Genomic DNA, 21607 nt, shown 5'->3' with positions numbered 1-21607 from the left:
AAGTAAAAAAAAAAAGTCATAGTATAGTATGTCAAAACATGGAAAAAAACAGTCATAGTATAGCATGTTGAAAATTGTAAAAAACAGTCATAGTATAGCATGTCGAAAAAAGGAAAAAAACAATCATAGTATAGCATGTCGAAAAAAGTAAAAAAACAGTCAAAGTATAGCATGTCGAAAAAAGTCAAAAAACAGTCAAAGTATAACATGTCGAAAAAGTGAAAAAACAGTCATAGTATAGCATGTTGAAAAAAGGAAAAACAGTCATAGTATAGCATGTCAAAAAAAGTAAAAAAAACAGTCATAGTATAGCATGTCGAAAAAAGGAAAAACAGTCATAGTATAGCATGTCGAAAAAAGGAAAAAAACTGTCATAGTATAGCATGTCGAAAAAGTGAAAAAAGTCATAGTATAGCATGTCGAAAAAAGGAAAAAAACTGTCATAGTATAGTACGTCGAAAAAAGTAAAAAAAAAAGTCATAGTATAGTATGTCAAAACATGGAAAAAACAGTCATAGTATAGCATGTTGAAAATTGTAAAAAACAGTCATAGTATAGCATGTCGAAAAAAGGAAAAAAACAATCATAGTATAGCATGTCGAAAAAAGTAAAAAAACAGTCAAAGTATAGCATGTCGAAAAAAGTCAAAAAACAGTCAAAGTATAACATGTCGAAAAAGTGAAAAAACAGTCATAGTATAGCATGTCGAAAAAGTGAAAAAACAGTCATAGTATAGCACATTGAAAAAAAGAAAAACAGTCATAGTATAGCATGTCGAAAAAGTCAAAAAACAGTCATAGTATAGCATGTCGAAAAAAGAAAAAAAACAGTCATAGTATAGCATGTCGAAAAAAGGAAAAACAGTCATAGTATAGCATGTCGAAAAAAGGAAAAACAGTCATAGTATAGCATGTCCAAAAAAGGAAAAAACAGTCATAGTATAGCATGTCGAAAAAAGTAAAAAAACTGTCATAGTATAGCATGTCGAAAAAAGTAAAAAAAAAGTCATAGTATAGCATGTCGAAAAAAGTCAAAAAACAGTCATAGTATAGCATGTTGAAAAAAGGAAAAACAGTCATAGTATAGCATGTCCAAAAAAGGAAAAAACAGTCATAGTATAGCATGTCGAAAAAAGTAAAAAAACTGTCATAGTATAGCATGTCGAAAAAAGTAAAAAAAAAGTCATAGTATAGCATGTCGAAAAAAGTCAAAAAACAGTCATAGTATAGCATGTTGAAAATTGTAAAAAAAACAGTCATAGTATAGCATGTTGAAAATTGTAAAAAACAGTCATAGTATAGCATGTCGAAAAAGTGAAAAAACAGTCATAGTATAGCATGTTGAAAAAAGTAAAAAACAGTCATAGTATAGCATGTCGAAAAAAGCGAAAAAACAGTCATAGTATAGCATGTTGAAAATTGTAAAAAAAACAGTCATAGTATAGCATGTTGAAAATTGTAAAAAACAGTCATAGTATAGCATGTCGAAAAAAGGAAAAACAGTCATAGTATAGCATGTCAAAAAAAGGAAAAACAGTCATAGTATAGCATGTCGAAAAAATGAAAAAACAGTCATAGTATAGCATGTTGAAAAAAGTAAAAAACAGTCATAGTATAGCATGTCGAAAAAAGTCAAAAAACAGTCATAGTATAGCATGTTGAAAAAAGTAAAAAACAGTCATAGTATAGCATGTTGAAAAAAGTAAAAAACAGTCATAGTATAGCATGTTGAAAAAAGTGAAAAAACAGTCATAGTATAGCATGTCGAAAAAAGTGAAAAAACAGTCATAGTATAGCGTGTCGAAAAAAGGAAAAACAGTCATAGTATAGCATGTCGAAAAAGTGAAAAAACAGTCATAGTATAGCATGTTGAAAAAAAGAAAAAACAGTCATAGTATAGTAAGTTAAAAAAGTAATAGTATATTATGTTAAAAAAAGTCATAGTATAGCATGTTAAAAAAAATCATAGTATAGTATGTTGACAAAAGTCAGTTTTTTTAAGTCATAGTATAGCATGTCGAAAAAAGTCATAGTACAGCATGTCAAAAAAAGTCATAGTATAGTTTTTTTTTTAAAGTCACAGTATAGTATGTTAAAAAAGTCATTAGTATAGTATGTTGACAAAAGTCAGTATAGCATGTTAAAAATACATAGTATAGTATGTTAAAAAAGTCATATTATAGTATGTTGAAAAAAGTCATAGTATGTTAAAAAAGTCATAGTATAGTATGTAGAGAAAAATAAAAAAATCATAGCACAGAATCTCTAAAACGTCATACTTTAGTCCGTCAAAAAGAGTATTTCCAAAAAGTTATAAAAAAACATTACAGTTTATATAGTATGTTGAAAATGTATTCTGACTTTTTTTCTGAGAATGTTGAAATTGTGAAAAAGACATAGTATTGTATTTAAAAAAAAAACATTTTTCATTGTATAGTTTTTCATAAAAAAAGCAATAGTTTAGTACGTCTGAAAGTAAAAAGTCAGAACAGGTCAGTCAAGGGGAGAGGACAATAGGGATGAGATGCCATTGACAGGTGACCACGTGAAACAGGCCGATACCTTGATTAAAATGAAGGATTTCTAAATTGAATTCTCAAACTGTTTATTATTAGAAAGTCAATTTACAGTCCTTTAAAATAAAATCTAAATATTTAAGCATACAAAACATGAACAAATACAAAGTAGCAGCTTTAATATTCATTTTCTTTCAGCTGCTTTAAACAGAAATGAGACTTTAACACTGGAATATACACCTGAACATAAATATTTGGGAAATACTTTTGATGAATTTATGACCTTTGAAGATGGAATTAAAATCTCTGTAGGTTCAGAAAGTTCCAGAAATGTTTTGGTGCACTGACGCAAAATTAAATAACTGTTGAATATTAATTATATGAAGTTGGCTCTCTTTGTTTCTGAACGTTGGTTTATTTGTTTAGAATTATTTGAAAAATGGATGTTGCTACTCCGGTTTCTTGTGTCTCTTTTCTTAAATAAAGACGTCTTTTGAGCCCGTTTGGGGTGGGCATATTACTTATGCATGACACAATAATAAATAATAAACCCAGTCTTTGTGTCCTCGAGCAAAACACTGAATATTCTACAGAGAAAATTAAATTAAAACAACAAATCTGAAAGTCCAAGTTTTCCCTCTTTCTGGCGTTCTGATTCAGATTTCTGGGTAAATTCCAAAAAAGAGGTTCGAAGTGGTTCAGAAGTTCCTCATCAACTTTCAGACAAACAGATTAATAAATGAGAATAATACATGAGTCAAAGTGTTTGTTTGTGTGCATTCAGCTTTTCAGGAGGTCGTGTTATTCAAACGTTCAGCTCGCCCACGGATCTTTCCCCGTCTTCTCCTGAAACACAATAGAAAGGTTTCCGTCACAACCGGCAGCATCAAAGCAGCCGACGGGAGAGATGGAGACTTAAAACTGTGAATAAAATGAATATTAAAGACATGAAATCACCTGATACTTCATGTAGTGCGTCAGGGTTCTGCAGTGCTGCAGCTTGGCTTCATCCTCGTCAGCGTAGATCAGCTGACACAAGTTACAGAAGTAGCCGACGACCGGACGAACAAACTCTGTTCCTGTAGGAACAAGAACAGCACAGTGAGGGGACAGTGAAGAGACAAACCAAATGATACTATACAGTGTATGTGATAGACCTATTACATGCATACTACACAGCTAAAGATACCCTTATCTATTGGTGTAGAACCAGTGCTCCATCCAGGGTCAGATGAGCAGTGTAGACAATGGATTCTCTTACCAACAGGTCCGGTGGGTTCCTGCAGCTCCACAGCGCTCCCTGCAGGTCCAGATTGTTGCTGCACTTGGAGCGTAGCCTCCGAGTCCTGCAGCCGATCAACAGCAGCTTTCTATATAAAAGCACACACACACACACACACACACACACACACACACACACACACACACACACACACACACACACACACACACACACACACACACACACACACACACACACACACACACACACACACACACACACACACACGAGAGACTATTAGAACCTTTATCTGGTGTTCTTGATCTGCAGACTGAGTATTCATTCATATACAAACTGAACCACATGCATATCAGTAAAAATATCCAGGTTTTTACATCTACTTTACATTTACACTCTGCAGCTGCAAAGCTGCTGGTCTTCAGTTGTACCTGTTCAGTCTGTGGTTTTGGAGGATCTCCAGAGTCTGGTTGATCAGGACTCCCTGAATCCTTCAGTCCTGGTTCAGATGTCTCCCCTTGAACATCGGAAGACTTTTCGTCTTTACACTCGTCCGTCTCTTGAATCTCTTTGTCTCTAGACTCGTCCATCTCTTGAATCTCTTTGTCTCTAGACTCATCCGTCTCTTGAATCTCTTTGTCTCTAGACTCATCCGTCTCTCGAGTCTTTTTGTCTCTAGACTCGTCAGTCTCTTGAGTCGCTTTGTAGTTAGTCTCTTGAGTCTCTTTGTCTCTAGACTCGTCCAACTTCACAGTATCTTTGTCTCTACACTCGTTTGTCTTTGACATGTTTTTGTCTTTACACTTGTCTGTCTTTTGAGTATTTTTGTTTTTAATCTTGTTCGTCTCTGGAGTCTTCTTAGTTGATCCTTTCTTCTTGTGGATCGCTAAATTTTTTTTCTCATCATTCGTCAACTCATTCAACTTTTCTTTCTTTTCAGGCACCGAGTCGTTCTCATGAGTTCTTTTTCTTTTTAACATCTTGTCTTCCAGACTCGTTTTAGAGACGGACTCTTTTTCCGGCGCTTTTTTAGCAGCAGACTCCTTCTCAGCTGAGTTCTTCTCTTCAGTCTTTTTTGACTCTCTTTCTGGAGTATTATTATTGACAGACTCTTCCTCTTGAGTCTTTTTAGACGTAGACTCTTCCTCTTGAGTCTTTTTAGACGTAGACTCTTTCCCTTGAGTCTTTTTAGACGTAGACTCTTTCCCTTGAGTCTTTTTAGACGTAGACTCTTCCCCTTGAGTCTTTTTAGATGTAGACTCTTTCTCTGGAGTCTTTTTAGACGTAGACTCTTCCTCTTGAGTCTTTTTAGACGTAGACTCTTTCCCTTGAGTCTTTTTAGACGTAGACTCTTTCCCTTGAGTCTTTTTAGACGTAGACTCTTCCCCTTGAGTCTTTTTAGATGTAGACTCTTTCTCTGGAGTCTTTTTAGACGTAGACTCTTTCTCTGGAGTCTTTTTAGACGTAGACTCTTCCTCTTGAGTCTTTTTAGACGTAGACTCTTTCCCTTGAGTCTTTTTAGACGTAGACTCTTTCCCTTGAGTCTTTTTAGACGTAGACTCTTCCCCTTGAGTCTTTTTAGATGTAGACTCTTTCTCTGGAGTCTTTTTAGACGTAGACTCTTTCTCTGGAGTCTTTTTAGAAGTAGACTCTTTCTCTGGAGTCTTTTTAGACGTAGACTCTTCCCCTTGAGTCTTTTTAGACGTAGACTCTTTCTCTGGAGTCTTTTTAGACGTAGACTCTTTGTCTTGAGTCTTTTTAGACGTAGACTCTTTCTCTTGAGTCTTTTTAGATATTGACTCTTCCTCTTGAGTCTTTTTAGACGTAGACTCTTTCTCTTGAGTCTTTTTAGATATTGACTCTTCCTCTTGAGTCTTTTTAGACGTAGACTCTTTCTCTGGAGTCTTCTTCAAGGACTCCTCGCTCCCATCAGACTTCCTCTTATTAGATTCGTCCATGTTTAGTCTCTCACTCCTTTTGATTCTTTGACTCCTGCTGGCCTTCTTCTTCCCCTCCTCGGCACACTGAAGCGGCAACCTGTGAAGACGGGGATTCAGGATTAATGACCACAGAAATCTGAATGGTGAACAGAAGAAGAGGTGAAAGTTTGGGGACTCTGACCCGTTGGGGAGAGTCTTGTATCTGTTGGAGATGTGTGGGTAGATTGTGAAGCCGTTGATTTTGACAGATTTAGATGTCATCTCTTCAACGACTCTCAGAGCCTCAGAAGAAGTCGACATCTCAATGAAACCCTGAAACACACAAACAATAATGATGATTTTTTTCTTTTATATATATATATATATATAAAAAGACATACAGGCCTCCGATAATGGCCAAAATTGGAGTTGACACAACAAATACATTACAGCCCCAAAATGAGGGCTGTAATGTATGGTGTGTAAAGGCCTTTAATGTGAGCCAGAATAATAAAATGTTTGTATCATCCTAACATGCCCTCTTAATTTCTCCCAACGACATTGCGTGTTACAGGTAACAAACAGAAGAACAGTTTCTGACCGCTCTGCGTCTGCGGGTCCGATAGAACTTCACCGCCGTCCCAAAATCTTTCACCAGGTTGATGAATTCAGCGTCGTCCATGGGACCCATTGGGAGGTTTAGGAAGTAAACCACTCGGGACGGCAAAGACTGCAAACAACAAAACAAATAACATCAAGACACGTCTGACCAACAAATTCATTCATTATTAATGTCATCATTTCCTTCTTACATTGCATTCATCTCGGACTTCTTCATCTGCAACAAACAAAGCAGAAGATTAATTATTATATTTAATGACCTAATGATTTCAGAGTTTTCCAGACCAGTCGCTCCTGGTTTACCTTGGTCATCAGACTGGTCTTCTCCCAGTTCATCCAGAGTGATGCAGTTCTCCAGGTCTATGGGGAAATCTGGTTCCTCCTGGAGACAAAACACACACACAAACACAAACACACACACACACACACACACACACACACACACACACACACACACACACACACACACACACACACGCCAGAGACTGGTGAGACCATTTGCTGATATTTATTGTTCATCCGATTCATAGTTTGGAGTCTAAACATTAGTTGTATATGTGTATCCTGTTTCAAACATCGAGTATTTCAGTCTTCAGAGCCCACAGTGGTCAAATACTTTAAGTAGTACTATTCCTACTGCTACTACAAAAGCAGGTCATGATTCCCTCTTTAATGTATATCTTATGTTGCTTTACTAATCCACAGTTCATGTAAGTGCCGAACCGTGACGGGGCTTCTAAATACACGTATATTACAATTGTATATTAAAGTATGAGGTTTCATTTGTAAAAGAAGTGTGTTGCGTCTGCACCTCGTCCTCCTCCTGCCGAGTCTCCTCTGCTTCTTCCTCCTCCTCCTTAATAGGTCTCTCCTCCTCTTCTTCTGCCTCCTCCTTTATCTCCATTACTCTCTCTTGATGATCAGCCTCTTCCTTCTTTATCTCCATTACTCTCTCTTGATGATCAGCCTCTTCCTTCTTTATCTCCATTGCTTCCTGCTGATCATCAGCCTTTTCCTTCTTCACCTCCATCTCTTTAACTGAAAACAGAAATCAGAACAGCTTCTTTAAAATCCGTCTCTGGTTTTCCTTTTCCAGAAACAGCGTAGGATGTATTCAGGTCTACCTTCTTTAGGTGAGTCTGTTCTCGCTGCAGGACGGTCCTCCTCCTCCTCCTCCTCCTCCTCCTCCTCCTCCTCCTCCTCCTCCTCCTCTACATCTTCATACTCCAGACTCTCTCCGTCCTCTCCGATCACCTCCATCCCCTCGATGTCGCTCTCCTCTGCAGACGACCTGCAGGTGATCACCATCGCAGTTTTTGACTTTGGAAAACTCAAAGACGTTCAAAGCAGCAGGTGATGTTAAATGTAGAGAAACTCACTCGTTTTCCTCCTCAGTGGCTTCTTTGTCTTCAGGTTTGGAGTCTTTGACAGGAGCTGGATCAGGATCAGACCTGGACTCAGAGTCTGAGGAGAGAAAGAGACAATAATTGAATAGATTTGATGGGTTGGATGATTTTATCATATTCCCCAGCTGTTTTATGATCCCTCTGTTGTTCTTATCTGCTGTCTTTCTCTGTAAAGCACTTGTTAAAAAGACTTGTTAACTATACTATTATTACTACAATCACTACCAATACTTAATGTGTGGAGAGATTCAAAAGAATGAGTTGAGAGTTGATTAATCTGCATCTATTTTGATTGTGTAATTATTGATTATTGACTATATTCTGGATTGATTGCTTGGTAAATAAAATGTCCTACATGTTTGTCCCAAACCCAAAGATGTTCTGTTTAATGTGATATGTGAGAAGAGCACAAAATATTCATATCTGAGAGGCTGAAAACAGAACAATCAAAATAGTGGCTCACACGGTTTCTGATCGATTAGTCGACTTATAGTTGCAGATCTTCAGTAAATATCTGTTTTCTTAGCTGTTGGTCCGATAAAGAAACTTTAGTAAACATAATACACACACACATATACATATATATACACACACACACACACATTGTGTTTTCTTACCAGTCGTCTCTGTTTTCTGTGGCACCACCGACTTTTCTCTGGACTTGCTGCTGGATTCCTCTCTGGACCTGGATTTAGACCTGGACCTCGTGTCTCTACTGGACTTTTCTCTAGATTTGTCTCTGGATCTGGTGCTCTTCTCTTTTGTGGACTTTTCCCTGGATTTAGACCTGGTTCTGGTCGCCTTGTCTTTGCTGGATTTGTCTCTAGACCTGGACCGCCCCTCTCTGCTGGACTTCTCCATAGATTTATCTCTGGATCCGGAATTAGTTCTGGTGCTTTTCTCTTTAGTGGACTTTTCTCTGGATTTAGACCTGGTTCTGGTTGTCTTGTCTCTGCAGGATTTATCTCTGGACCTGGACTTGGACCTGGACCTCCCCTCTTTGCTGGACTTGTCTCTAGATTTATCTCTGGATCTGGTTCTCTTTTCCCTGCTGGATTTCCTTCCCTCCTCCTCCGCCTCCTTCTCTCTGTCCTCACTGCTCCTCCTCCTCCTCCTCTTGGTCTCTGTCGTCTTGTCTTCATTCTCTCGGCTTGGACTCCGCGTCCTTTTGGTCGAAGGCGTTTCCTCTTCGTACCTCTTGGCTGCAGCGACCCGCCTGCAAGAAGAAAAAGTATTCTTACTGATCAGTAATCCAAATGGATCAGCATCAGCTGATCGATCACCCATCAGGCTGATCGGACTCACATGAGGCTCTTGTATTCTCCGGAAAAAGACACTTTGATGGATTGGTTGTTGATCCACAGAGCTTTGGAGGAATAATAATCCACCATCTTCTGAGCATCGGGAGTGTTCTTCATCTCTACAAAGGCCTGAAAAATAAACACAACTCATGTTAGAAGGATAAAGTACTACAGTATGGTACTACTACAACACAAAGACTGTATTGTCCTCAACAAAGGACTCATCTACCTCCAGATAAAATGTTTCCTAGTTGTTTTACTTTACTTGTAGATTTACAGATTGTTAAATGTGGAGGAAGAAAGGTATTGGATCAGCATTCAGTAGGAGGGGAGAAGGAGTCGGATCAGTACAGACCGAACAGGACTCTCTCACCTTAGACGGCAGGAACAGGGTGTAGAGCGGCGGGCCGAAGCGCTTGATGATGGCGAGCAGATCCGATTGGTCGTCTTCTCCCGCCGGAGCCGGAGAGAAACTCACCACCCGAGAACTCTGAGAGGAGAAACAGACTTTATCTCTCTAGTGTGGAGGGCAAGCTGAGGCTTTTTATGAGCGAAAACGATCTCCGTCCACACAAGCGTTTCAGCGCCTACATGTGTACACTGGGCATGCGGGTGCCGGTGTAAACAGGAAGTAGATTGTTGTATTTTCTGTAGCTCAGCAAAGGTCAGGCTCGATATTTGAGATATATCTTTATATTTCCAACATGCGCACTCAAACAGACAAATTTAGTTTCAAGTTTTACGAGATTATGGGTCAAGAAATCTCGTCTCCTCTTGGTTTCATTGTCTGTTCTCTGTCGTACTGGAGAGCATTTATGCTTTTGTTCGTTTACAGTTTCTTTGTGAACTTCACAATAGTTGTGCAGAACAACAGGCATTGATAAGAAAAGGAAAGTCCGCCGTGGGCAGTAGAAGAATTATCAAATGCAGGATTTAACTGCACAAACAGCTGCTAGTATAGACAATAAGGTCAGTGAGCCGGACCGTCGTGTTGCCTCAGCGTCAGTGCCGGCATGTTGGATGAATATCTACCTGGAGGAAGTTGAAGGTATTGGAGATCATGAACTCCATCTTCTCTCCGTTCACAGTTGGAGGATAGTTCCCGTGGAACTTCACCAAGTCCTTGGCCTGGTCGGAGGTGCCCAGCTCCACAAACGCCTGCAGGGTTCACAACAGATTGAGGTTTTTTTGTCGTGTGTGTGAAAAAACAAAAGTACATTTTTTTTGTTATGCTTCACTGAGCTGCACATGTGTCTGAAGAGTCGGATTCTTCCAGCTTTTTATGTACAACATGCATGACATTTGCTTTGTTTTCTAACCACCAAACAGACTGCAGAGGACCCAAAGAAAAACGGACTCACTCAATACGTAGAGCCCAGCTGCACCGTGTGGTGCAATAACCATCGAGGGTCACTTGCACTAAACAAATTCAAAGTCCAACCATATTCTCTCCTGTCATGCAACACTGTGGAGACGTCGGCTAAGTTAGAATCTTTAAGTCTTTTGCTGCCGAAACTACTTCATACATCTGGTGTCTGAATTACACCTTTTCTATCTCTTAACATAGTTATTAGTGAAGGGGAGAAGAAGAGCATCACTGTAACAGCTGCTTCATAACATTTGACCGGTGGTGTATTACACCGCTGTGTGTGTGTGTGTGTGTGTGTGTGTGTGTGTGTGTGTGTGTGTGTGTGTGATGAACCACGTGGACTCACTAGAGACGGGAACATGAGGACCGTCACGATCTTTCCAAACGGTTCGGCCAGCTTCCTGAGGTACGCCTCGTCCACGGACTGAGCCGGAAACCTCACACACACCACTTTACCTTTATCCGACGTCTGACAGGAGACACACACACACACACACACACACACACACACACACACACACACACACACACACACAGTTTGTTATTTAAGAGCAGATACACTCGACGTTAATGCTTTCTGACTTTCAGAGTCTTTACCTTCTTTTGGGTTTTTTTATTCGGCTGTGAGACTGTTAAACACAAAAAACAACAAATGTTAGTGCAATAATAAGAAGAGTCAAATAATGAACAGTGAAGTGAAAACAACAAGATGTCTTTACTGGAGGAGTTCTGATTGGCTGTCTGGGGCTGCTGGGCGTCCTTTCCTTCGTCCTTCTTCTCCGATTGGTCGTCTGGCCTTAAATGACACAACAGATTATATTTAAGACGTAAACCTCTTTATTAAAACTACATAAATAAAGGCTGTTAGACGTCAACGTGGAAAATATATTTATTTATTTATGTTGATGTATGGTTCCTTGACAAAAGAAATCTCGTAAATTTATTCAACTTTTTGTACCACTTTAATCTCAGATACTGTATTTGTTTGGCCCTTATATGGCGTTTTTACGGTCTTAATGGACATGTTGTGGATTGGTTCTAGTGGAGTAGGACACTGACCTGCTGACTGTCTCCATGCGACAGTCCCAGTTGGGAAACCTGCAGAAGAGACGTGACGTAGTTATTAAAACAGAAAAACAGAAACAAAAGAAAGACCATCATTAAATGAAACACTAAGACTTTAAATGTTCAATTCACAAACAAACAATATTTCTTTACTGATTTATTCTAGTCCTTCAGGGGCTGCGTTCCAAACGTGTTTTGGGTCGCTGAAAACAAACCTTTTCCTTTCAAGGTGAAGAAGTCCAGACACTTTTAAGCGTTGACGTTTCAACGCGGTAAACAGAGGTCTGGACTTGTGCGCCATCGACTCCTTTATGAGGCGTCTCTAATAAGGACGTGGCCAAAATTACAAATAATCAGTTTGTTTCTATGATTTTTTTTAAGGCTAAAATAGTGAGAAAATATAAAGAATCTCTGGTTGTGGTTGATGTTAGGACATCATTTTTAACAGTTTGTTGGGATTTGATACAAGATCTGTATTCAATAAAATGCTGTTAAAGCCCGTTTCTAATTGGGAAAGAAAAGGTTGGATCTGGGAATCAACACCACGGAGCAGGACCGCAACTGTGTGGCTTAACTCAGTCAGCCCCTGCGATTAACCCTCTGAACACCAAGCACTTCGGTTTTTTGCTCCGGTGACATTTTACTCTTTGGCCTCGTTTTTCACTGCAGTATAAAAGTCTCTTGTCACTACTTGTAATTTGCTTTTGATGAAGTATCACAATTTGAAGCTTCTTTATTGTTGCTTTTCCTGATGGAAAACCTTCGTCACATATGATGTGTTCAAGGACCTTTGGTCAGAAGGAAATCTGACGATAATGGGGTTTTTGAAAGCTTCTGGCTGTGATAAACGGTCTACTTTTGGCCACTGTTTAAATTAAACATTGCTTTTCAATCCTGCTGGTGGGTTTCGGGGGTCGGAGGAGTTAAAGTGGACTGTACTGAGGAAAAAAACTTACTGCTGTAGCAGGCTGAGCTGTCCGTCTGCATGGTGAGGCCCGTTAATATGTTTAACCCACACCTGAAACACAAGAAGAAACAGCAGCATGAATAAACCCGTCTCACTGGACTGCGTCTACCCGACAGCTGCTGCAGGTGCATACAACTTCCATCCCACCCACCCCCCATCCGACTCTGTAGAGAGAGGGTTCGAGGAGGAGAACGGGTGTACTTACCTTCTCTGACATGACAGTGATATCACACAGAGAGCAGGAGTACGGGAACCCCGGCGGAGACGTCCCGTGGAAGTCCAGAGCTTCATTCTTGGAGGGGAACGAGGCGGCGGCGGCGGCGGCGGCGGGCCGGCTGCTGCTGATGGAAGAGGTCTCAGACTCACAGCTCTCCACACAAGTTTTTGGAAGGTGCCCTTTAGGAGGAGGCACTGACATGTGATCAGTTGGCTCCAGCTGAGAGAAACGGGAAGCACGACTTTTTGGATGGTACTCCTCAGGAGGAGGCACTGACATGTGATCAGCTGGTTCTAGCTGAGAGAAACGGGAAGCACGAGTTTCTTTGGTTCTTCCTGCAGAGCTGAAAGAGGGTCGGTCCTGTGAGGACGCTGGAACGGTGTCTCTGTCTGTCTTACCATACTTAGAGGGTCCTGGCTTGTGGTTGTAGTCCTTAGAAGGCACTGGACCAGCATCTCTGCCTGTCTTACCATAATCAGAAGGTCCTGGTCTGTGGTTGTAGTCTTGAGAAGACACTGGAATGGCGTCTCTGCCCATCTTGCCATATTCAGAAGGTCCTGGTCTGTGGTTGTAGTCTTGAGAGGACACTGGAATGGCGTCTCTGCCCGTCTTGCCATATTCAGAAGCTCCTGGTCTGTGGTTGTAGTCCTTGGAGGAAACTGGACTGGCGTCTCTGCCCGTCTTGCCATAATCAGACGGTCCTGGTCGGTGGTTGTAGTCTTGAGAAGACACTGGAGTGGCGTCTCTGCCCGTCTTGCCATATTCAGAAGGTCCTGGTCTGTGGTTGTAGTCTTGAGAGAACACTGGACTAGCGACTCTGCCTGTCTTACCATAATCAGAAGGTCCTGGTCTGTAGTTGTAGTCCACCACAAAGCTGGAGGACGATAATAATGATGGCATGTATTTTCTGACAGAGCTGTCGGTCCTGGGATTCCCCCAGCGGTCCAGCTCAGGTGAAAGAGGACCAGGCATTACCTGGTCTAGAGGGTACTGGAGTGGCTGGCTGCGGAGATGATCCCAGTCGGCAGCGGTGGGGCTGACGGTAGGTCGAAGGGAGGAGCTGGGGGGATAAGAGGAAGAAGAGGAGAGAGAAGGAGAAAGAGTATCGGGACGGAAAGATTTGACGGTCCCCCTTTTTCCTTTGATCTGTTTGAGGACTTGAGGCAGGGACTCGAGGGTGAGGACGTCTTCGGGAAGCTCGGCCAGCAGCGCCAGGTCGGCGGGCTCCAGACCGCAGCTGTTCAGGATGCCGAGAGCACCGTCCTGCGACAACTGAGCCCCTCTGGAGGAAAAGGACGAGGGCGGGTGGGACGAGGACGACTGGGACGCGGAGGAGGACTCCTGAGGCTGCCTATAAAAGTCCCGGTCTGATGAGGCGTGACGGCGGTCAGATGAGGCGTGGCGGCGGTCAGATGAGGCGTGGCGGCGGTCCGAAAAGCCGGGATCAGGTCTGTGACCGGAGTCAGACGAAGGTGGTCTGTACGGGTAGTTGTGAGACATGATGGAAGTAGAGACGCCCGGGGCGTCTTCTGCAGACAGAAGGTGTCAGGGAAGACAGGAGATGTAAAATCTGACTTACAGAGACGCAGGAATGATGAGGACGGTTCGTCTCAAGATAAAAACATGAACACAAGCTGATGAGGCGAGTAAAAAGTGCACAGGAACAGCATCTTTGTAACATACGAGAAACATAAACAAAATGAACATAAAATACATAAACTTTAACCAAACCTCTTAACAAAGTGAACCTGAAAAAGACAAATCCATCTTTACAATTCAACCACAAGAAAAAGGAAGACAAATACCGATCATAAGCGTTCCTTCATGTGTTGATGTTCAATGTTTGTGATAAACTGAAGGATGAAGCGTTTATCACAAACATTCAACATCAACACATAAAGGAACACTTCATCCTTCAGGATATAAAGGAGTGACGATGTATATTACACATTAATGCAGCAGGAATATGAATCCAGAAACATCAGATATAACGTCAATAGGGAGCATTTTATTGTAATACTTCTACTTTGAGTACATTTTGGACTCATGTAAAGTTATACGTTCACTTAATTCATGTTTTGAGTGATGAATTATTGCTTGCAGAGGATTATTCTCACAGTGTCTATGCATGCATATATATATGCATAGACCAAATATGAGATATATATACACACACACACACACACACACACACACACACACACACACACACACACACACACACACACACACACACACACACACACACACACACACACACACAATAGTGCAGCTTCTTCCATCTCTTGTTTACTGCAGACTGAACAAAATGTGACTTTAACACACAAAACAAGCTTATACCACACTTGAAATAAGTTAGTTATCAATAGATACCACACTTATTTCTTATAGTTAGTTATATTGTTAGTTATCGATAGATACCACACTTATTTCTTATAGTTAGTTATATTGTTAGTTATCGATAGATACCACACTTATTTCTTATAGTTAGTTATATTGTTAGTTATCGATAGATACCACACTTATTTCTTATAGTTAGTTATATTGTTAGTTATCGATAGATACCACACTTATTTCTTATAGTTAGTTATATTGTTAGTTATCTATAGATACCACACTTATTTCTTATAGTTAGTTATCTATAGATACCACACTTATTTCTTATAGTTAGTTATATTGTTAGTTATCTATAGATACCACACTTATTTCTTATAGTTAGTTATATTGTTAGTTATCGATAGATACCACACTTATTTCTTATAGTTAGTTATCGATAGATACAACACTTATTTCTTATAGTTAGTTATATTGTTAGTTATCAATAGATACCACTTATTTCTTATAGTTAGTTATATTGTTAGTTATCGATAGATACCACACTTATTTCTTATAGTTAGTTATATTGTTAGTTATCTATAGATACCACTTATTTCTTATAGTTAGTTATATTGTTAGTTATCGATAGATACAACACTTATTTCTTATAGTTAGTTATATTGTTAGTTATCAATAGATACCACTTATTTATTATAGTTAGTTATATTGTTAGTTATCGATAGATACAACACTTATTTCTTATAGTTAGTTATCGATAGATACAACACTTATTTCTTATAGTTAGTTATATTGTTAGTTATCAATAGATACCACTTATTTCTTATAGTTAGTTATATTGTTAGTTATCGATAGATACCACACTTATTTCTTATAGTTAGTTATATTGTTAGTTATCGATAGATACCACACTTATTTCTTATAGTTAGTTATATTGTTAGTTATCTATAGATACAACACTTATTTCTTATAGTTAGTTATATTGTTAGTTATCGATAGATACCACACTTATTTCTTATAGTTAGTTATATTGTTAGTTATCTATAGATACAACACTTATTTCTTATAGTTAGTTATATTGTTAGTTATCGATAGATACCACACTTATTTCTTATAGTTAGTTATATTGTTAGTTATCAATAGATACCACTTATTTATTATAGTTAGTTATATTGTTAGTTATCAATAGATACCACTTACTTATTATAGTTAGTTATATTGTTAGTTATCGATAGATACCACACTTATTTCTTATAGTTAGTTATATTGTTAGTTATCAATAGATACCACTTATTTCTTATAGTTAGTTATATTGTTAGTTATCGATAGATACAACACTTATTTCTTATAGTTAGTTATATTGTTAGTTATCAATAGATACCACTTATTTCTTATAGTTAGTTATATTGTTAGTTATCGATAGATACCACACTTATTTCTTATAGTTAGTTATATTGTTAGTTATTGATAGATACCACACTTATTTCTTATAGTTAGTTATATTGTTAGTTATCTATAGATACCACACTTATTTCTTATAGTTAGTTATATTGTTAGTTATCAATAGATACCACTTATTTATTATAGTTAGTTATATTGTTAGTTATCAATAGATACCACTTATTTCTTATAGTTAGTTATATTGTTAGTTATCAATAGATACCACTTATTTCTTATAGTTAGTTATATTGTTAGTTATCGATAGATACAACACTTATTTCTTATAGTTAGTTATATTGTTAGTTATCAATAGATACCACTTATTTCTTATAGTTAGTTATATTGTTAGTTATCAATAGATACCACTTATTTCTTATAGTTAGTTATATTGTTAGTTATCGATAGATACCACACTTATTTCTTATAGTTAGTTATATTGTTAGTTATCTATAGATACCACACTTATTTCTTATAGTTAGTTATATTGTTAGTTATCTATAGATACCACACTTATTTCTTATAGTTAGTTATATTGTTAGTTATCGATAGATACCACACTTATTTCTTATAGTTAGTTATATTGTTAGTTATCGATAGATACCACACTTATTTCTTATAGTTAGTTATATTGTTAGTTATCTATAGATACCACACTTATTTATTATAGTTAGTTATATTGTTAGTTATCTATAGATACCACACTTATTTATTATAGTTAGTTATATTGTTAGTTATCGATAGATACAACACTTATTTATAATAGTTAGTTATATTGTTAGTTATCGATAGATACCACACTTATTTCTTATAGTTAGTTATATTGTTAGTTATCAATAGATACCACACTTATTTCTTATAGTTAGTTATATTGTTAGTTATCTATAGATACCACACTTATTTCTTATAGTTAGTTATATTGTTAGTTATCGATAGATACCACACTTATTTCTTATAGTTAGTTATATTGTTAGTTATCGATAGATACCACACTTATTTCTTATAGTTAGTTATATTGTTAGTTATCTATAGATACCACACTTATTTCTTATAGTTAGTTATATTGTTAGTTATCGATAGATACCACACTTATTTCTTATAGTTAGTTATATTGTTAGTTATCTATAGATACCACACTTATTTCTTATAGTTAGTTATCAATAGATACCACACTTATTTCTTATAGTTAGTTATATTGTTAGTTATCGATAGATACCACACTTATTTCTTATAGTTAGTTATATTGTTAGTTATCGATAGATACCACACTTATTTCTTATAGTTAGTTATATTGTTAGTTATCGATAGATACCACACTTATTTCTTATAGTTAGTTATATTGTTAGTTATCTATAGATACCACACTTATTTCTTATAGTTAGTTATATTGTTAGTTATCTATAGATACCACACTTATTTCTTATAGTTAGTTATATTGTTAGTTATCGATAGATACCACACTTATTTCTTATAGTTAGTTATATTGTTAGTTATCTATAGATACCACACTTATTTCTTATAGTTAGTTATCAATAGATACCACACTTATTTCTTATAGTTAGTTATATTGTTAGTTATCGATAGATACCACACTTATTTCTTATAGTTAGTTATATTGTTAGTTATCGATAGATACCACACTTATTTCTTATAGTTAGTTATATTGTTAGTTATCGATAGATACCACACTTATCCCTACAGTAACGTGTAGGCAGCAGTCACAGTGAAGCGAAGTGAATGTGAACCGGTATGATGTTTGTGATGTCTCAGAATGAGGCTAACAGCGTTAGCTTACTGAGCTCATGCACCTTATGATCATCACAGTTAGCTAACGGCTAACAAGCAGCTAACAACTTCTTCAGCAGCGGACTTACCTCAAATTAAATACGGAACTTCTGTCAAGTAACCCACGTAGTTTTCTAAAGTCAGCCAGTAAAACGCTCAGGTGTGACAACGTGTTAAGCGAAGACGAAGTCGTTTCGAGCTATTTGTGTTGTGACAAGCTAGCTGCGTGACGGAGAGCCCTTCTTCTTCTTCTTCTTCTTCTTCTTCTTCTTCTTCTTCTTCTTCTTCTTCTTCTTCTTCTTCTTCTTCTTCCTCCTCCTCCTCCTCCTCCTCCTCCTCCTCCTCCTCCTCCTCCTCCTCCTCTTCTTCTTCTTCTTCTTCTTCTTCTTCTTCGTTGTTTTGTTCACCGCCACCTGCTGGTGTGGAGGGCACAGTAGGAATGAGTTCAATATAATTAATTTAAATTCAATTGAATAAGTAATATAAAATAAATCAATATTGAATTAAATTAAGTTTAGTACAGTAGAATAAAATAACGTCAGCAACACACTTAATATTTAAAAAATATACATCTGTATTTTTAATAAACGTATGTAAAAAATATAAATAATATTTTTATATATATATATATATATATATATACACATGTATATACAAAATATATAAACTATATATTTTTTAAATATATATATATATATATATATATATATATATATATATATTTTAAAATATATTTTAAAATGTATTCTTTGCTAGTCATGGATTGTCCATAACGAACACCATGTTCGAGCATAAGGATGTTCATAAGTGTACGTGGTACCAGAGTACCCTAGGCCGAAGGTCGATGATCGATTTTGTTATCGTATCATCGGATCTGAGGCCGTATGTTTTGGACACTCGGGTGAAGAGAGGGGCGGAGCTGTCAACTGATCACCATCTGGTTGTGAGTTGGGTCAGTGGGTGGGGGAAAACTCTGGACAGACCTGGTAAGCCCAAACGGGTAGTGCGGGCAAACTGAGAACGTCTGGAGGAGGCCCCCTGTCCGGGAGATCTTCAACTCACACCTCCGGCAGAGCTTTTCTAGCATCCCTGTGGAGGTTGGGGGCATCGAACAGGAATGGACGATGTTTAAAGCTTCTATTGCCAAAGCTACGGCGGTGAGCTGTGGTCTCAAGGTCTTAGGTGCCTCAAGGGGCGGTAACCCTCAAACACCGTGGTGGACACCGGTGGTCAGGGAAGCCGTCCGACTGAAGAAAGAGGCCTTCCGGGATATGTTATCCCGGAGGACTCCTGAGGCAGTTGCAAGGTACCGACAGACCCGAAGGGGTACAGCCGCTGCCATGAAGGAGGCAAAGCAGCGGGTGTGGGAGGAGTCCGGAGTAGCCATGGAGAAGGACTTTCGGTCGGCACCAAGGTGTTTCTGGAAAACCATCCGGAACCTCAAGAGGAAACGGGGAAACATCCAAGCTGTATACAGTAAGGATGGGACTCTGTTGACTTCAACTGAGGGGGTAATTGGGCGGTGGAAGGAGCACTTTGAGGAACTCCTGAATCAGACTAATATGCCTTCTATGGTAGAGACAGAGCTGGAGGCTGATGGGGGAGCATCATCAATTTCCCTGGTGGAGGTCACTGAGGTAGTCAAACAACTCCACAGTGGCAAAGCCCCAGGGATTGATGAGATCCATCCAGAAATGCTGAAGGCACTGGGTGTGGAGGGGCTGTCTTGGATGACACGTCTCTTCAACATTGTGTGGAGGTCTGGGACGGTGCCTAGGGAGTGGCAGACCGGGGTGGTGGTTCCCCTGTTAAAAAAGGGGGACCAGAGGGTGTGTGCCAATTACCGAGGTATCACAATACTCAGCCTCCCTGGTAAAGTCTACTCCAAGGTGCTGGAAAGGGGGGTTCGGCCGATAGTCGAACCTCGGATTGAAGAGGAACAATGCGGATTCCGTCCTGGCCGTGGAACAACGGACCAGCTCTTCACTCTCGCAAGGATCCTGGAGGGGGCTTGGGAATACGCCCATCCGGCCTACATGTGTTTTGTGGACTTGGAGACGGCGTATGACCGGGTCCCCCGGGAGATACTGTGGGAGGTGCTGCGGGAGTATGGGGTGAGGGGGCCATCCAATCCCTGTACCCCCAAAGCGAGAGCTGTGTCCAGGTTCTCGGCAGTAAGTCGGACTCCGCCAGGGCTGCGCTTTGTCACCAATCCTTTTTGTGGTATTCATGGACAGGATATCGAGGCGTAGTCGTGGGGAGGAGTGTTTACAGTTCGGTGGACTGAGGATTGCATCGCTGGTGTTTGCAGATGATGTGGTCCTGATGTCTTCATCGGGCTGTGACCTCCAGCACTCACTGGATCGGTTCGCAGCCGAGTGTGAAGCGGTTGGGATGAGGATCAGCGCCTCTAAATCTGAGGCCATGGTTCTCAGCAGGAAACCGGTGGATTGCCCACTCCGGGTAGGGAATGAGTCCTTACCCTAAGTGAAGGAGTTCAAGTACCTCGGGGTCTTGTTCGCGAGTGAGGGAACAATGGAACGTGAGAGTGGCCGGAGAATCGGAGCAGCTGGGACGGTATTGCAGTCGCTCTACTGCACCGTTGTGACGAAAAGAGAGCTGAGCCGCAAGGCAAAGCTCTCTATCTACCGGGCAATCTTCGTTTCCTACCCTCACCTATGGTCATGTGGACTGGGTCATGACCGAAAGAATTAGAGTAGACTCGGAGTAGAGCCGCTGCTCCTTTGTGTGGAAAGGAGCCAGTTGAGGTGGTTCGGGCATCTGGTGAGGATGCCACCTGGGCGCCTCCCTAGGGAGGTGTTCCAGGCACGACCGGCTGGGAGGAGACCCCGAGGGAGGCCCAGGACCAGGTGGAGGGACTATATCTCCAAACTGGCCTGGGAGCGCCTTGGGATCCCCCCAGTCAGAGCTGGCTGATGTGGCTAAGGAAAGGGAAGTTTGGGGTCCCCTGCTGGAGCTGTTGCCCCCGCGACCCGATCTCAGATAAGCGGGTGAAGATGAGATGAGATGAGATGAGATTTTAAAATATAAATATATATATATATATATATATATATATATATATATATATATATACTGTACATGCATATACTGTACATACACAAAATCAAAACATACAATATATATACAAATTATATAAAGAAAAATATTTACTAACAGTATATTATAAAATATATGTACTGTATATATAAATATATTTAAAATATTTATATAATATATATATATATATATATATATATATATATAAAAATACATGTAAAATATTTGTTATGTACGTGTATTTAGAAACAAGTTACAACGTTATTCAATCGTCATTGTACAAGAAGAAAAACACAGAAACTGAGGAAAGAAGCTGTTGAAGGGTTAGGGCTGAAGCTTGGTTGAAGTGTGGAGGTACGGCAGCTGATCTC

The 21607-nt window shown here is 39.3% G+C and overlaps 1 protein-coding gene across 1 annotated transcript; it reads right to left on the bottom strand.

The window, feature by feature from the left end:
• Positions 1-2587: 2587 nt before the first annotated feature.
• Positions 2588-18491, bottom strand: LOC137875097 (axoneme-associated protein mst101(2)-like). The gene is made up of 22 exons (XM_068714066.1): positions 18266-18491; positions 12609-14149; positions 12393-12454; positions 11431-11469; positions 11091-11167; positions 10969-11000; positions 10718-10840; positions 10035-10160; positions 9376-9492; positions 9007-9131; positions 8319-8917; positions 7675-7759; positions 7420-7586; positions 7107-7333; positions 6599-6677; positions 6487-6512; positions 6276-6404; positions 5877-6007; positions 4187-5792; positions 3777-3885; positions 3473-3594; positions 2588-3361 (listed from the first exon to the last, which is right to left on the bottom strand). Exons 2-22 carry the CDS (start codon positions 14118-14120, stop codon positions 3329-3331), a joined length of 5526 nt encoding a protein of 1841 aa, XP_068570167.1. The 5' UTR covers positions 14121-14149; positions 18266-18491; the 3' UTR covers positions 2588-3328.
• Positions 18492-21607: the final 3116 nt, after the last annotated feature.

Source organism: Cebidichthys violaceus, unplaced genomic scaffold (assembly GCF_023349555.1).
Source record: "Cebidichthys violaceus isolate CVI_PGR_0920_01 unplaced genomic scaffold, fCebVio1.0.p SCAF_2, whole genome shotgun sequence".
NCBI classification, from domain to species: Eukaryota; Metazoa; Chordata; class Actinopteri; order Perciformes; family Stichaeidae; genus Cebidichthys; species Cebidichthys violaceus.
This window is presented reverse-complemented; position numbering and strand designations above follow the sequence as displayed.

Excerpts from the sequence above, each read along its gene's own strand:
- LOC137875097 (XM_068714066.1), bottom strand. The coding sequence starts at position 14,120 with ATGTCTCACAACTACCCGTACAGACCACCTTCGTCTGACTCCGGTCAC. Across the intron at positions 12,455-12,608 it reads TCACTGTCATGTCAGAGAAG|GTGTGGGTTAAACATATTAA; the intron begins GTAAGTACACCC and ends CTTGTGTTTCAG. Across the intron at positions 11,001-11,090 it reads AGCCAATCAGAACTCCTCCA|TCTCACAGCCGAATAAAAAA; the intron begins GTAAAGACATCT and ends TGTGTTTAACAG.